General features: G+C 36.3%; 1 protein-coding gene across 1 annotated transcript in view; it reads right to left on the bottom strand.

The window, feature by feature from the left end:
* The window catches only part of LOC150110329 (macrophage mannose receptor 1-like), a 154,717-nt gene that overhangs the window by 37,758 nt on the left and 100,986 nt on the right, over positions 1-15,973 (bottom strand). Inside the window, exon 17 of the mRNA XM_090392932.1 lies at positions 7,649-7,748. Coding sequence (XP_090249058.1) covers positions 7,649-7,748 — 100 coding nt within the window. The remainder of the gene's footprint in view (positions 1-7,648; positions 7,749-15,973) is intronic.

Here is a 15,973-nt window from a genome sequence, read left to right as displayed (position 1 = left end):
TAGATGGCGCCAGTCGCCCTTCCGGTATTTTAGAATGTGTTCTAGGAAACAAAAAAGTTGGGAAACCCCGCTCTAGGGAGTCAATAACATCGAGGGATGTAACAAATCATCACCCTCATAGAAGGACTGTCATAGAAGGTCTCTCATATTTTTTTTCTATTATTTATTTATCGCGACAACTGCCAGCACTGTTGAACTCACGATGACAGTAACAGCTTTTCGTCGGTAAGGTAAAAGGCCTGTGGAGTTATTGTGTTTTCATTAAGTGCAGGGTTAGTGTGTTCGTCCAGAAAATGGAGAAGTAAAATCTTGAAAAACGTTATGCAATTACATTTCGTGTTAAACTGAAAAACTGTAACAGCGAAACGTTCGATAAAATTAACCGACCATGTGGTGACGATTCATTTTCACGTGGTCAAGTGTTTAAATAGCACAAGGTGTTTTTGGAGGACCGTAGTCCAGAAGACTTTATACCTCCTGGAGTGACTAGTTATCAAATTTACTACAAAAGAATCTCTAAGTCCATAGATTCCACATTATTAGATCTTGCATGATGACAATTGGATATATTTAGCCAAAATAAGGCAAGACAGTGTTGGAATAGCTACTGTATTCGCGCGCTTGTTTCCGTGTGACTTTTTTTTCTTGTTCTCAACCTCAAGAAGATGAAAGATCTCCATTTCGAGACTGTAGAAAACAACGAAAGAGCCGTGACGGGGATCATAAACGAGCTAACAGAAGAGGATTTCCAATCCTGTTATACACAATGGGACGTTACTTTGAAGTTGCGACGATATATCAGACGAGAAATGAATACACGATTACTTGATTTTATACGATTTCTGTCTCATTCTCATTAGTCTTCTGCTAGACCACGACCTTTTCCTCAACTCATTCACACTAGACGCACTCACCACTTCAACAGGGAAACTGTTAAACTCTGTTCTGCTGGAGAAAATTTCGCTCCATCCCTTTCTTAACTGCACACAAACTACCTCCATGAATGCCCACCCCCTTTGTTGTTCGAGTTCTTACCAACTTCTCAAAAATCTTCACCATATGTCAGTAATTAGAAACATGAGCTTTTGTACTACTTTTGAACAAGGGAACTATCATATTTCCAGAGATTGCTCAAATTATATAACCAGGTCACCGGCCTGACCAGTACATTTGTACATTACTCTAGCATTCTCTGATATTCTATCTGTTCCTTCTGCCAAACTTTTAGACAGTCTGCATTCTTGTTGGCTGCGTTGATCCAACACTGTCAATTTCTTTTCATACGCCTATTTTTCTTTCCGTATAATACTCGTATCTATTCTGGCATAGCTTTTACATAACTCCAGTCATCTTCATTCTGATTCTCACGAAATTCCTTCCACCTCATCTTCTTCTGGGTTTCTTGTGATGATGAGCTATGGATAACGGGCGTAGACTACAAGCCTTCGACCATATAGGCCTACTTGTTGCAGACGTCTTGCCACAGTTTGTTGAGATATCCGTTTATTTGTTCTAGAGTCTATTTTCAATGGACTCTACTTGCAAGTTCACCTGCCGTGGTGCGTCGATGACATTTTCCTGTTATAAACAAAAATCTGTCTTTATGCTCCGTGGTAGAGTGAAGGCGACCTCTTAGAAAACGTTTGGAATACATTCCGTTGGTTTGAAATGCTGCCCAGAGTTTGGATAAAATGCTATGTGAAAGTCCAAAGTCTCTGGCAATATCAGTAATTCTGGGCCTTCTTAAAGCTTTCCAATAATTCTTCCACGCGTGAAATAATCTAGATTCTGTCTTTGACACGTTAAAAGACATCCAAGTTTGTAATTTTATTCCTTCACGAAATGTTTCCTCCAAACAGAAGCACAGACTTTTGCTTTTTATCCTATTGAGTGCTACCACGTGACTCCTTTGCGTGCGATTCGAAAATTTGAATGTGTGCCCACTTTCCAATCGAAATCGTGATTTATACAAATTGCCACAAGCTGATTCGCCTGAATTTCCGGTTATACTCTTCAGAAGTGGTGTTTGCACTTAGGATGTGGACACCGGTGTAGTAGTATCATGAATTCTTCATAATTTCCAGATTTTAATTTCAGCAAGTATCATTTCCTGAATAGAACGTCCACATACTTCTAACACTATTTTTTCACTCAGCTAATTCGTATTTTCTTATATTAGCTTCTTTAAAAAGTTGTCTCGCAGCATCTCAATACATTCTGCTTGATTTTTATATCATGAGTATTTTCTTCTGTCCATGCAAAGATAGGAAAAATTAAGTCACTCATAATATTTACTCACAGCAATTGAATCATGAACCTCCGTAACTCAGTCAGCATAGATGAAGAGCCCTTTGGTCGGAGAGACCTGGGTTTGATTCTTGTCAGTGCTTGAGGAACCTTTATCTGGTCTCTTTCGACGAAAGGTAGGTTAACCGGTCTCATACGGAGGGAGGGGTTATTTTCATCCGGAAACTTGGATTGTTCGTCCTCCAAAATAGGCAAACCGGCCCCCGTGAACACACACATGGATTAGTCATGAATACGTCCGAGCCATGTGCCGGTCCCGAGTCCGGATAAAATTGGGGGGTTGGGGAAAGCAATGGTGAACTACCCTATAAACATCTCACCAGGAATACTTTGTGGGCAATGCCTACAAAGTCATCTACGGTCGGAAACGACTGAAAGGGAAAAACAGAATGCAAATTAAATCACGAGATTAGTAACAACTGAATCCTCAGGGCTATAACAACACTGTCATGTATTTCTTCTCCTTAGCTTCATCCTAGATAGCCTCAGTCTCACTACTACAAGAAACTTTATTACTATTGTTATATTTCTATCGACATAAATCATCTAATATCATTAGAATATCGCCATCCTCTTCTCACCTAGAAAGCACTACCTCCTTTACACTCGATTCCAGTTACTACGCATAACACTGAGAAACAACATTCCCTAATGACAACTATCTTAGGCCCACAGCGATTCTCTGAAGCAACAACTCTGCTCATGGCATTTGTATATATAGAAAAATAACAAGTTACATCCTGAGGTTTTTCGTATACTTACGTCTGCAGTCTTCTTGGAACTAGATGAAAAACTTTCTCTGTCCAATATCCACATAAATTCAAAAGCTAGAATGCACGTGAGTCCACTTCTTTCTCAAATTCATAACCATGCTGAGTGATATTTTCACGGCTACATATCATAGTCATTTATGCACAGATTATCACAGTTCATTGAATGAAGATCTGGTTTCCTAAGTGTTTCCATTAGATTAAGTCCGAATAAACAATTTTTCCAGGCTATTGATGCCACATCCATTGTTCCTGTTATAAAAGTTTTCCCATCTTTCTCGCTTCTTCCAGAATTCTTCCATATCCTCTCTCAAATTGTATTTATTACTAATTTAAGCATTTGTTCCTACAAGCACTATCTCTTTTTTTTTTTTTCGTTTTCTCTGTTTTGTATTCGTCGCATCTTGAATATTAATTCGAAAATTCGAAGTCTGACTATGGTGATTATTCTGAAAGGGTTATTTCATTTATCTCCTATTGAATTACTATTAAATAAACAGCAAGCTAATTGTATTAAGGAGTGCCCTTACGTTGCTAAGCTAGGTAGCTTTTACCCTGCAGTGATATGATTAAAACATAGAATGCAATGAAATTGTTACACTAATATAAGGAAAAATAGAAAATAACCGTACTGGGGGGGGGGAACCCCCCAGTACGGTTATTTTCTATTGCACTTGAGAAAGAAACCGACTTGGTTTTTTCTTTGCACCAGAGAAAGAAACCGACATCACAACTGGTGTGTGACTGCGTCTTCTCTTCTACTCTCAGGGAGATAGCGGAACAAAAACTTTGACTTACGAGTATATAATAATACCAAAACGTAGATTGAATACAATGTGAAAATAATTACAAAGAATAATAATAATGAACGTGCGTACAATCTTTAAAAACAAAGAGAAACTGATAATTCACCAATTAAAGCAAGTGTTATAACATGACCATTATGAAAAAATTAGTAAAAGTCACTTGTGAAGTTAAAAGTAAACATTTAAAAGCTATAAATGTATATCGTGAGAAATTAAGAATTGGAATTTTGTTATATAAATGATTCATGAAGTGAACGATAAACTGAAGAGAGATAATAATTGGTAAATACAAAGAATGCTAGGCATTTCGAGATGATTTGCCATCTTTTAAGGAAAAGGCTGATTGAATACTCTTCAAAGAAAATGTGAATGAATGACAGTTATAAGCGATAGACAGGTGGCGGTACTCAGAAAAAACAGAGGCTCTGTTATTGGTTGAGAAATTAGAAGTAATTTTAATACTGTTTAGTTGCTAATTCTGAGACTACATAGGGGCGGTAAATATTTAATTCTTTATTACTAGTTTTAATTCTTATGGTTTCGGCAATGCTAAAATTTTGTATCGATATTTTGAAAATCTAAAATCAGCTTTCTCTGTTAATGGTGTATGTTTCTCTTCTTATAAAGCATGGGCTGCAATTTTTTTTCTTTTTTTTGCTAGTGCTAGTTAGTTTGTTTCTATTCGAGAAACTATAAAAGATAACACATATAGAACAGTACTTGTTTTTTTTATTTATTCGTGTGGGGGTTCCCCCCCCCAGTTCCTCGACCGCCCCTTAGGACTGGTTGAGCCCTCTTAATGAGGGATGAAAAACGGCTTCGCCCCTGTTCCTCAACCGTCCCTTAGGACTGGTTGGGCCCTCCTAATGAGAGATTAAATATGTATTTTATGACTGTAGATCCATGTGTGTTCAGGAGCCGGTTTGCCTGTTCTGAGGGACGAAAAACCCATGTTTCCAGGTGAAAAAAAAAAAAAACCTCTACCCCCGTATGAAACACCGGCTAACTCACCTTTAGTCGAAAGAGAACACATAAAGGTTCCCAACGTCATAGACGAGAATCGAATTCAGGTCTTTCCGACCAAAGGGCTTCGTCTATATCGACTGAACTATGGAGGCTCATAATAGAACAATAATTTTAGGATATGCAGATGATACACATACTGGCTACTGAATTAGAAACGTTTATGCAGATATACGCAGATAAATACAAAATACTTCTTCCTTGCCTGTTCTATGCAACTATTTAAGTATGCTGCTGATCAATAATTGTCAATATGTTGATCCAATGGGAAAAACAAAGGATCTTTAGGAGTTCAATAAATGGCTTGTCGTGAGAGAGCGTCTGGCTGCAGGCACGATTTTCAAAACAGCACAGCTGACAGGTTTTCAAAACGTTAAATATGCCGCGTGTTTAATTAGTGGATAAATAATCCACATTCTTTGTCTACGAGGAACTGTGATCCTAATACAGTCTCCTCCCAGAAACGACATTGCATTCGACTGAAGACTTGTACTAACATATAGAACTTCCTGTGTGCAGGAATTGACTGAAGCATTTAATCAAAGCTGGGTCCTGTCTTACCGAACTATGAGCAGGAAATTGAAGAGGATTGGTACTGGCTGTCGCATGCCTATATGGAAACCACTGATTTCTGCTAAGAACCGAAAACATAGTCTACAGTTGGTGTTAGGAACACAGTGATCGGACACTTAAAAACTGGAAAAAGTCGTGTGGTACAAAGATACACGGTACACCTTGTTCTGTGCCGACGGTAAGCAAAAAGTTTGGGGGTAGCCCCATTTATAAACACAACCCAAGGTTTGGAAGGTGGTTTCATGGTTCGGAGCATGTTATTTTGGTATAATGGAATTCCCCTGATATTGCTGGAAGGGCAAAGGAATATCTGTTGCCAATCGGGTCCGTCCTGCAATGTTGACTTTTTATCCAGTAGGTGACGTTTGTTTCTTGAACGACAATACTACTGTCCATTACGCAAGAATTGTTCAGTAGCGGTTTAGTGAGCATGATAGTGTTATTTTCCGGATTCGTTAGTTAGCCGAAGATCCAGAAATGGGAGTGATCCATTAGTTTCTAATTCATTGGTACATCTTATGTTATAGTACTGACTACTCAGGTATTCGTGAAAAAGCAGAAGTAAGGTGGTCCTTGGTTTCGGACTAAGGATATATTGTCAATGTATTTTTCGTAAGCGTAAGCGAACTCTCGTCGGTCCGTAAAAGTAATTACTAATATAAAGAGCCAATGGGCAGAAGGGAGAATTGTAATCATTCAAATAAAACAAATTTTCTTTAAAATAATGATCTAGGCTTAAGTGTTCCTATGAGGTCTACACCAAATAAGAAAGAACGTAATCACAAAGGAAAAAAACAAACATTACTACAGCAGTGCTTGCAGGTCCAGATTTCTTCAGGGTGAAAGTCGCTTCGAAGAGACTCAGAGAGAGAGAGAGAGAGAGAGAGAGAGAGAGAGAGAGAGAGAGAGAGTGTGTGTGTGTGTGTGTGTGTGTGTGTGTGTGTGTGTGTGTGTGTGTGTGTGTGTGTGTGTGTGTGTGTGTGTGTGTGTGTGTGTGTGTGTGTGTGTGTGTGTGTGTGTGTGTGTGTGTGTGTGTGTGTGTGTGTGTGTGTGTGTGTGTGTGTGTGAAAACTTATAAAACTTAGACAGTCAGCTTGTAAACGAGTTGTGAGTTGAATGTCCCAAAAGTTACGATAAGAAAGGTTGAGCCGGTTTTGAAATGAATGAAGCAAGGTAACAGATCCTGGAAAAATAGGATATAAGTAGAATTGCTGAAATTTGCAGAAGACAGCAGCAAATTACCTGTCTGAGGCTTCCCACTTCATTTAAAACAGAAAACAATCCAGAAAGGCATTAATAACAATAATGGAAATAACGGAAAGGAAGTTATAAAAAAATTATTACCAGATTATTATGAGCAGTATATTTAGAAAAGTAATAAATAACAAAATAATGCATCAGTAGTTAGAGTATAAAAATCCGTGGAGCAGGCAGGATTTAGACGTAATTACAGTATAATTAATAATATCTATATTCTTAGATCATAGAATAGACAAATGAATATATACAGTGTAATACAGTCATGATTCCACTGTTGCTAACTGCAAATGAAAAGTGAAAATTCTCCAAAATCATTTACTTGTGACTTACAGGAAGTTTTCTCACGAATTGATTTGGGAAAAAGGATGAGTTAAAATTAGTGAAAAAAGTTTGACTCCTCTGTGTTTTACTGATAGTGTAACTATCTTGCAGAAGAAATAAGATTAAGGGAATTAGTGGCATACTGAGTCAAACTCAGTTGAAGCTAAAATAAAAGTGAAACCTGGACTTTAAATAAAATTTATAAAAAAAATAACAAATTTTTTTTGTTTTTTTTTTCCTTTGGGTAACTTTCAAGTTACCCAGAGAAAAAATGGAAAGGAATATATTCGGTGCGACGCTTTGAGAGAGGATTCTTATGAAATGTAAGGCAATATTTAAATACATTCATTCAAAATGGAGATGGGCCAGGCACATTGCAAAGTAAAACACAAGGTGGCCTAATTATTGACAGAAGAGAAACCAATAGAGAAAGATCAAAGAATAGACGGAAAGATGAAATTCTTAGGATTACTGGAAAGTAACTGAATGATGAGGAAAGCTGAAAAGAGAACAGAATGGACAAACTTTGGAGGAGACCATTCAGCGGTGTACTTATCCGAGTTCAAGAAGAAGAATATGCTGGCTTACCTTTATACCTCTGGCAGATGAAAGCCTTCTTATGATCACAGGGAGCATCGTTCCATTTTCCCAAGTGTTCCCTCTGCATTGTCATCTCCACACATTCTTCCTAAATAAAATTAAATAACTTTATGTATTTTGATTAATGAGAAAAAGAAGATTTTCTAAATAACTATTCAGTAACATACAGGCAGTACACTATTTAACTTCACATCAAATTTAAATTTCATAGCTAGCAGCCAGATGGAAATATACAGTTGATTCATGTGATTAAAAAAATTGTTAGCAATTCTAAATAACCTGTACAGTTATTATTCTTGGTGACGTTGATTGATCTGCTGTTCATTCGATGGCTTGCAAAGTTAAAACCGAAACAATAGTTTTCTGGGCTATATTACCTTCACAAATCATCACTCGTACACAACTTGGAATAAATGGATAGACTTAAATGAACACTGACTCAAGCAATGGAATGCATTCCGAATAGGATTATGGAGCATGAAAAGTTTATAAACTACTGAGGATTTAAAGAACTTTCCAATGAATTAACTACATATAAAAAAACAGCTTACGCATTTCATTTTCTATATGGAGTAGGCGAGGCCGTTTCAGTCCTATCTAACTTTTGAAGACCGAGAGGGCAGTTCAGTCTCTAGCGATAGCCAATGAGAGAGAGCTGGCCCGAAACTGTCAGTAATTATAATAAATGGCATCCTGTGAAGAGAACAAACAAGTACCGCCGTCTCTTAAACCCTGTCCCAAACCCAGGATATTATTTATCTGAAATGTTGTGGTTCCACTCTCGAATTTTTTTAAAACTACAGGACGAAACTCACGATTTTCCGGGAGAAACAAAAATCTATTTGCCGTCGCCAACTCGAGTAACTCAGAAATCGCTCAAAGAAAGCCTCAGAAATTAGTTTCTCGAGTATCGAGTTTTAACTGAGAACGGATTTCTTCGGGAGGACTAGCGGTACAGATACAAACAAAACTTCCACGGAAGCTACACAGACCATGGCATGAAATAAATATAGTAAAACTATAAGAAACGAGATGATAGAGAAAAGTAAATTGAAGAGATACAAAATGAATATTACTTTATGGTGGAAAGAACTCAAATCTAAGGCCCATGAGAGGTGGTGCAGGGGATACATCTTACCTGGGCCGGGAGCCAAAAGAGGGGAGTCAAAAATTTCCTGGGATCTTAGAAAATATTTGCATATACTGTATTGTCTGAAGTCTAGCATTCACATTATGTATAAGTAGGCTGACCATACCTACCGTTTTGAACGAGGCAGTACCGTTTTTTTTTTCATATTTTTCGACCGTCCCGTCGTTTTAATGAAAATGTCAATTTTGTCCCGTTTTAATAAACACTATAAATATACTTTAACATTGGTCAGTCATAAATTACTATTCAAAATCTATAATCTTATATCAATATCATGGATACCAGTAATTTGTATAATCAGGGAGTCGCATTGTTCGATACTAAATATCAATATCTGCAGTGATTTATTCAGAGAATATTAAAAAAAAATACGTGTTGGCAACGCTTGCGCGTCCCAGACGCGGCGTCTGTTCTGTTGTAGCGTTAATTTTTGTTTTGCTTGCATGCTAACCGGTGGTCTGTTATTATATATATATATATATATATATATATATATATATATATATATATATATATATATATATATATATATATATATATATATATATATATATATATATATATATTAACTTTTAAGTCTTATTTTTTAAAGCTTTGAGTCTATCCTTGCAATGTCAAAAAGGCAAAACTGCAGTTTTAAATGACGATCTCCAGAAAGAATTCAAATTTATTAAACTGGAGACAAGCTGTGTAGTGATGGAACAAAAATGGTATACCAAAATTGCAATATCCATTTCTCCGTTGATCATAGCGGCAGAAGCGACATTAACCAACATCTACGTAGCCAGAAACATAAGGATGCTGAAAAGATTCTGGCTTCAGTTAAAAACAGCAGCTCGTTTATGGTGAGACGTGATGGTGATAGCGAAAGTGATAAAATTGAAGCAAGTGAAGTTCTTGTTGCTTATCATACTGTGGGTCACGGACAACGTTTTCGCGCAAATGACTGCTTGTCGACATTGATCAATAAAATTTATGAACCAAAATTTTCTTCAGCACGTACCAAATCAGAAACAATAATTACCAACGTTTTATCGCCATACATATTGGGAAATTAAAACTTTTTTTATAGTCTTACTTTTTCATTAATACAGATTATTACATAACCCCCGTCCCGTTTTTGCCATCTCAATGTCCTGTTTTTGTCTCAAGGAAATCTGGTCAGCCTATGCATAAGCCTACATAGTTTTACATCGAAATATCGTAATTCATAGAAATTATGATCTATAATATTATGTAGTGTTGGAAAATGTAGATTTATAATGAATAATATTACTGTATTTACTTTCATCATAGTATCACTACATCAGTGTGATTTAACCCTTAAATGCATAATGGGGTTATATTTACCCCATCACTTTTCCATTTTTCTATATCACCATGGCAACCGCTTCAGTATTATTTTATGACAATTTAGTACAATTTTGAGTACTAAAGTACGCAAATAGTCAATAATACATGAGAATGGTATACCATATCTGGGGTTCAAACTCTACTGGAAAATATAATTCTAATGCATTTAATGCATTAGAATTTAATTAGAAACATATATATGCACATAGCATACACAGAACTACCAGCCTACCTGGAATTGTTTTATTGTATTTGGTAGTTTTTTTGGTATTTTTTAGTTATTAAATCTGGTACATTTAAAAATTTTTTGTGGCGACGCTTGTCTAATGGTTATTTGTCAGTGGGCATTGGGCATTTGTCATGTATATGTGTGTTTTATTTAAATGTTTTTCATTTTTCAGATACAGACCTAATTGGGGTAAAATATTACCCAGTATATAATTACAAGTTAGGTATTTTTTATAATGGTATTAAGCAAAATTGAAATAACTTATATTTAGAGGTTCATATTTTCTCTAACTGTGTATGTATCCCTTAGTTTTGATATCACAACTTCAGTTTTTTGTTGTTGTTGTTGTTTTGTTTTTAGGTATTATTTGCTATTATTTTGTCTAATAAATTCAAATAAAATTGCCTGTAAAAAGATTTTGAAATACAGTGATTGATTATTTTGCCTTGACCACAATTTGCTGGCCATTTTTATTGGATAAGTGATAACTCACATGTCAACTGTGCAAAGATTATCTTTATAACCTTACTTGTACTACTAGTAGTAATCTACTACCACTACTTCTATTACTATACTAAATTATTAGTATATAACAATTTTTGTATTATTGTCTTCTTTTTTTTCCTTTTTTCAGATATAAAAGTATAAATTATAAATCATCTCTCCAAAATGTATTCTCACAAATTAGCAGCCCAGAAAAGGAAAGACAAGAAAGAATGAAAGGAAAATGATAAAAGAATGGTAAACAAACGCTCTTTCAATTCGGATTTATTATTATTATTATTATTATTTGACACCTCCAGGGAGTCCAAAGACTCATCAAGGGAGGATACCAGCTCTACAACTCTGTCTCCACCACTCAAGCCACCAACTGACTGGAACTACACCAACGCCATCTACCGCCGACCACTACTATTTCAGAAAATCACAAATATCCATGCCCAGCGGGATTCGAACCCGCAGCCTTTTGGCTGGAGAGCGGATACGCTAACCACTCGGCCAACGTTTCAAAATTTAAAACGCTTCAAAACGTTTTTCATTGAACTCACTAAAACTGGAGCAAGAAGAAACTGTTGGAAACCTCATCCCCAAAGAAGAAGCAGTTGATTTGGGTAATCATGCATAGCATTTTGATGAAGGGGCAAAGGCAGAAAATGAAAATGGAAAACAGAAAGAAACAGACTTACAGACACATATGAAAATGAATTTGGAAGATGATAGGAGTAATCGTAATGTAGGCCTTGATATGGTTCACGGACAATTAATCACGCGAAAATCTATCGCAGGGAAAATTGATTACAGGAAAAATCATCGCAGAAAAAATTCGCTGAAAGCGTTATTCGCTAGAAAATTGTTTGGTTTAACATGTGTTATGTAAAGGTGTGTGATATTTGATAATAAACTGTATCTGAGAGATACCGCGAACTCCGATGTCAGTATAGTATTGGTTTAGTTTTTTTTTTTATTTGTTTCTTTTTTTTCACTAATTTCTAGATTGTATCTGAAAATAAATAAACCATCATATAGTGTTTTTTTTGTTTTGTTTTGTTTTTAATTTTATCGCATTTCAACGCATACTAGTAATGAATGTATCTCTCGGATGCATGCGACCTAAGATGCAATCTTTTCGATCGCGACTACTGCAGGGTTAAAGAAGGTATCAATGTACTTATCCATAGTTGAAATACCGTACTTACTCGAATATAATTCGCGTATAACTCGCACCACGCCTGATTTTACTTTTCGAAAAAAAGAAATTAAAAAATTTCGCATATACCTCGCACATGAAAAAAAAAAACTTAAACAAGCGCACGTTGGGGACGATAGTAACTGCTCCCGCGGTAATCAATACGCCCTCCCCAATAGTCACTATATTGCAGAGGCAAGAAAAACAATTATTTTTGTTGTCAGTGAATAAGGTATGAGCAGTTTGTGTAATATATTTCTCAACAAATAGTGTAATTAGAGACAACTTGGATAAAAACAACACTAAATAAATGAATCACATGTCCCCCTCATAGAAACTATGGTGTATAGACTCAAGCAAAACCGTATGGCAAACAAAGTATCTAACTAAAAACTATTGTTATTAATTAGATGTGTGTGTGAGTTCGCAAAGCAGCAATGAAATTCAATTGAACGTGTTAAAATTCATAAATTTAATACTAAGAAATATATACCGTATTTGCCGTCGTATAAGACGCACCCCCTTTTTTGTATACATTTTTTAGAAAAAAAAAAGTTTTTTTAGATCCTCTTCCTGATTCCGCCAAGTTCTTATCATTATCTCAGTTGGGGCTGACCCGAAATGCCTCTCTGCAGCCCTGTTTCCATGTTCTTTAGCATACGCAATCACACGTAGCTTGTATGCAATATTGTAGCAATTCTGACGTTTTTCCATAATTTGCCAAGAAATTTAGAGAACATTTAACGGCAGAAATTTATCACCGTTCACAACAACAATTGGAAAGTTTAAACGAACAGGAACATAGCTGTGATCTTCGATGACAGCGCATGCGTATCCACTGTCGTCTATGCAACTGGAATGCTCTCACACACACTGCAAGGAAGCAAGAAAGAAATCGAGTAACTCGGAACAGAGAAAATTTCCAGAATTTCCAAAATTTCCGGCGTATAAGACACTCTGTTTTTCAGGCCTATTTTCAAAGAAAAAACGTGCGTCTTATACGCCGGCAAATACGGTGTATAGTAAATGTTGTTATGGCAGTTTCACATATGGAATTCGGTTGAAGAGAGTTAGCATTTCAACTCAACTGGCGGTTTGCTTTTATCTTTCGATCAAGCGATCTTTTGTTAATACCACATCAATCATATGCACTTTTTTTGCTGTCTGTTTCGCGTTAGGCTTAATTACCGTAAAGGGAGAAAAGTCACGAACCAGAAAATTTTTCCGGGTCTGGTGTATAAAAAAGTTCCGGGGCCGGAACTCGGAGAGCCCCGGCTTAATTTAACCACTGGTTCCCAGAGTATAAAAGCTGCTGTTTCACTACTATGTTGGAGCTGCTGCTGTGAATATATTCCTGTTTAGATATTTGAAAGTGAAGTTCTGCACTAGAAATTTCAAATTAAACAGTTTTACGTTACGTGTTCTCAGAAGTCCGATCCCCGACATTTTATTCTTTTGGTAAGTGTTTAAAAGTTCGAAGTTTAAGAACCAATTTATAAATTAATTACAATTATTGCACGATGCTTCCAGAATTTATTTTAAGCGAGAAGATGAGTGATGATGGTCATTTATTTATAAAAGACAAAGAAAATGAAGAAAAGATTTTTTGGAAATGTGATCAGTTTCAAAAAATGCATTGCCAATTGTCGCCAGCTTTATGAATGCGCGTATTCATAAAGCTGGCGACAACATTATCAAACGAATTAACCAACATAATCACGCTGGTAACATAGCACGGGTTGAAGCAGCGAAGCTACTTAATGAGAATAAAGATCGAGCCCGTGCAGCTAACGATGGGACTCATCGAATTATGACGGAAGCATACACAAAAATATCTCCTGCTGTCATCGGCCAAATGACGAACAATGCCTCTGTAAAGAAGTCTATTCGAAGAACTCGAAATCAAGCAGGACAGGTCCACCAAATCGAAATTCGTTAAGTAATTTAATTATTCTGCCTATATATAAAATCACTATGGAAATGAAGAGTTCCTTTTGCATGACAGCAACGATGGCCGCAACAGATTGTTATTTTCTACTAAACGAAATCTACAATTATTGTCGGAATCGACAACATGGTATGCAGATTGTACTTTTAAAACTACTCCACCTCTTTTTGAGCAGCTGTACACAATTAATGGCATTATAAACGATAACGTGATTCCTGCTGTTTCCGAATTTGCAATAAAAATGCGCATGATATCGGCAATTGCTTTTGTGCCATCTATAAATGTTGTACCTGCTTTCGAAATGTTATGTGAAAATAATGACCATCCTGCTGAAGCTCAGTCTGTTCTGCACTACGTAGAAGAAACCTGGATTGGCAAACCTGATCGTCAATCACTTTGTCGTCCACTTAGCTTTCCCCCTGCTTTATGGAATTGTTAACATGCTGCTCTGGAAGGGTTACCAAAAACAAACAACTCATACGAAGGGTGGCATCGTGCGTTCAGCGAACTAATTGTTGCTTCTCATCCGGCAATATGGAAGTTTCTAAAAACTTTGAAGGATGAGCAACATTTCAATGAGGAGAAAATAGAGCAATACATAGCAGGCACCCAACCTCCTCCTGGTAAGAAACGCTATCGAGATACTTCAAAAAGACTTCAGCTCATCGTTAGTGATTATGAAAATCGTGAAACCCTTGATTACTTAAGAGGAGTTGCCCATAATGTTTTATTTTGAAAACTTTGTGGCTGTGCATTCACCTTTTTTGTTTCATTTTTTTTTCATACTGCTCAGTTTTGAATAGTATGAAATAAAAAGTGCTCCTTTTCATGATCATCAAAACATCCTTTTCAGGACTATAAATATTGATAGAGAGATGCCTGATTGCACTGATTCCAGTTCTTCTTGAAGATAAATTTTTAAGTTGTTTTAATAACGACAGGATAATAATTGCTCTTTCGAAGTGGCTACTAGTACAATTTTGAAGGAATAAAATAAAAATAGAACATCACGACATTCATGCCTTCTAGGTGCACAACACTTGTTTTAACAAGTGTTGTGCACCTAGAAGTATTTTCCCTAAATATTCTACTTTACAACACTATTTTTATTTTTACAACACTATTTTCACTAAATATTCTTAAATATGGTGCTCTTTCTTCCTCACCATCCTATCCCAGTTCTGTAACAATTAATATTCCATCTACACAGCCTGTAGGACGAAAGAATATGAATAACTTTATACGTAAATTAACAGAAAAAAAAAATTTTTTTTCACATATATCCGCGATGAATTTTCGTGCGATTAATTTTCCCCACAATTAAATTTCCAGCGATGACTAGTCTCGGCGATGAACTGTCTGGACACGCCTTGATATTGAATGTATCACAACTGAATTTCCAGCTCAAAAGGAAATAAAAAAAATTATGTTATGAATTGTTATATCCCTCTGCCTAAAACATTCCCAAAAGACACCTGCAATCAAGTTTTTCCAGAAAGCATTCTGAAATTTCAAAGCACTAATGGAGAATTACATGTAAGAGATCGGCTTGTCTGGAGTCAACAGAAACAAGCGTTATATTGATTTCCATGTCGATGATTTTGGCACATAATAGACAAGACTAGCACTTCTGCGTGTAAGTTTGCACTGGTATCTGCTAAAGGCTGGAATTCTAATGGAAAGTGGTCGAAACTTTCCTACAAGATCCCAAAACATGACAAAGGCAATAGTCACCGATAATGTTACCTAGCTTGGCGAGAACTAGAAAGGCGCCTGTTGTGTAGGACAGGAGTTAACATCATCTACATGAGTCAAATTGAAGCTGTGAAATGGTACAACCTTTTAAAGCACATCACCAATGTTGTACTTTCTTGGGAGAACATTGTCTAGCATGAAATTCAAACAATGGAAACTGGAAACTTTAGGACTCATTGAACTGCACTCCA

This window comes from Typopeltis vanoorti, chromosome 1 (assembly GCF_054136105.1).
Source record: "Typopeltis vanoorti isolate ZY-2024b chromosome 1, IOZ_Tvanoo_1.0, whole genome shotgun sequence".
Taxonomy (NCBI): domain Eukaryota; kingdom Metazoa; phylum Arthropoda; class Arachnida; order Uropygi; family Thelyphonidae; genus Typopeltis; species Typopeltis vanoorti.
This window is presented reverse-complemented; position numbering and strand designations above follow the sequence as displayed.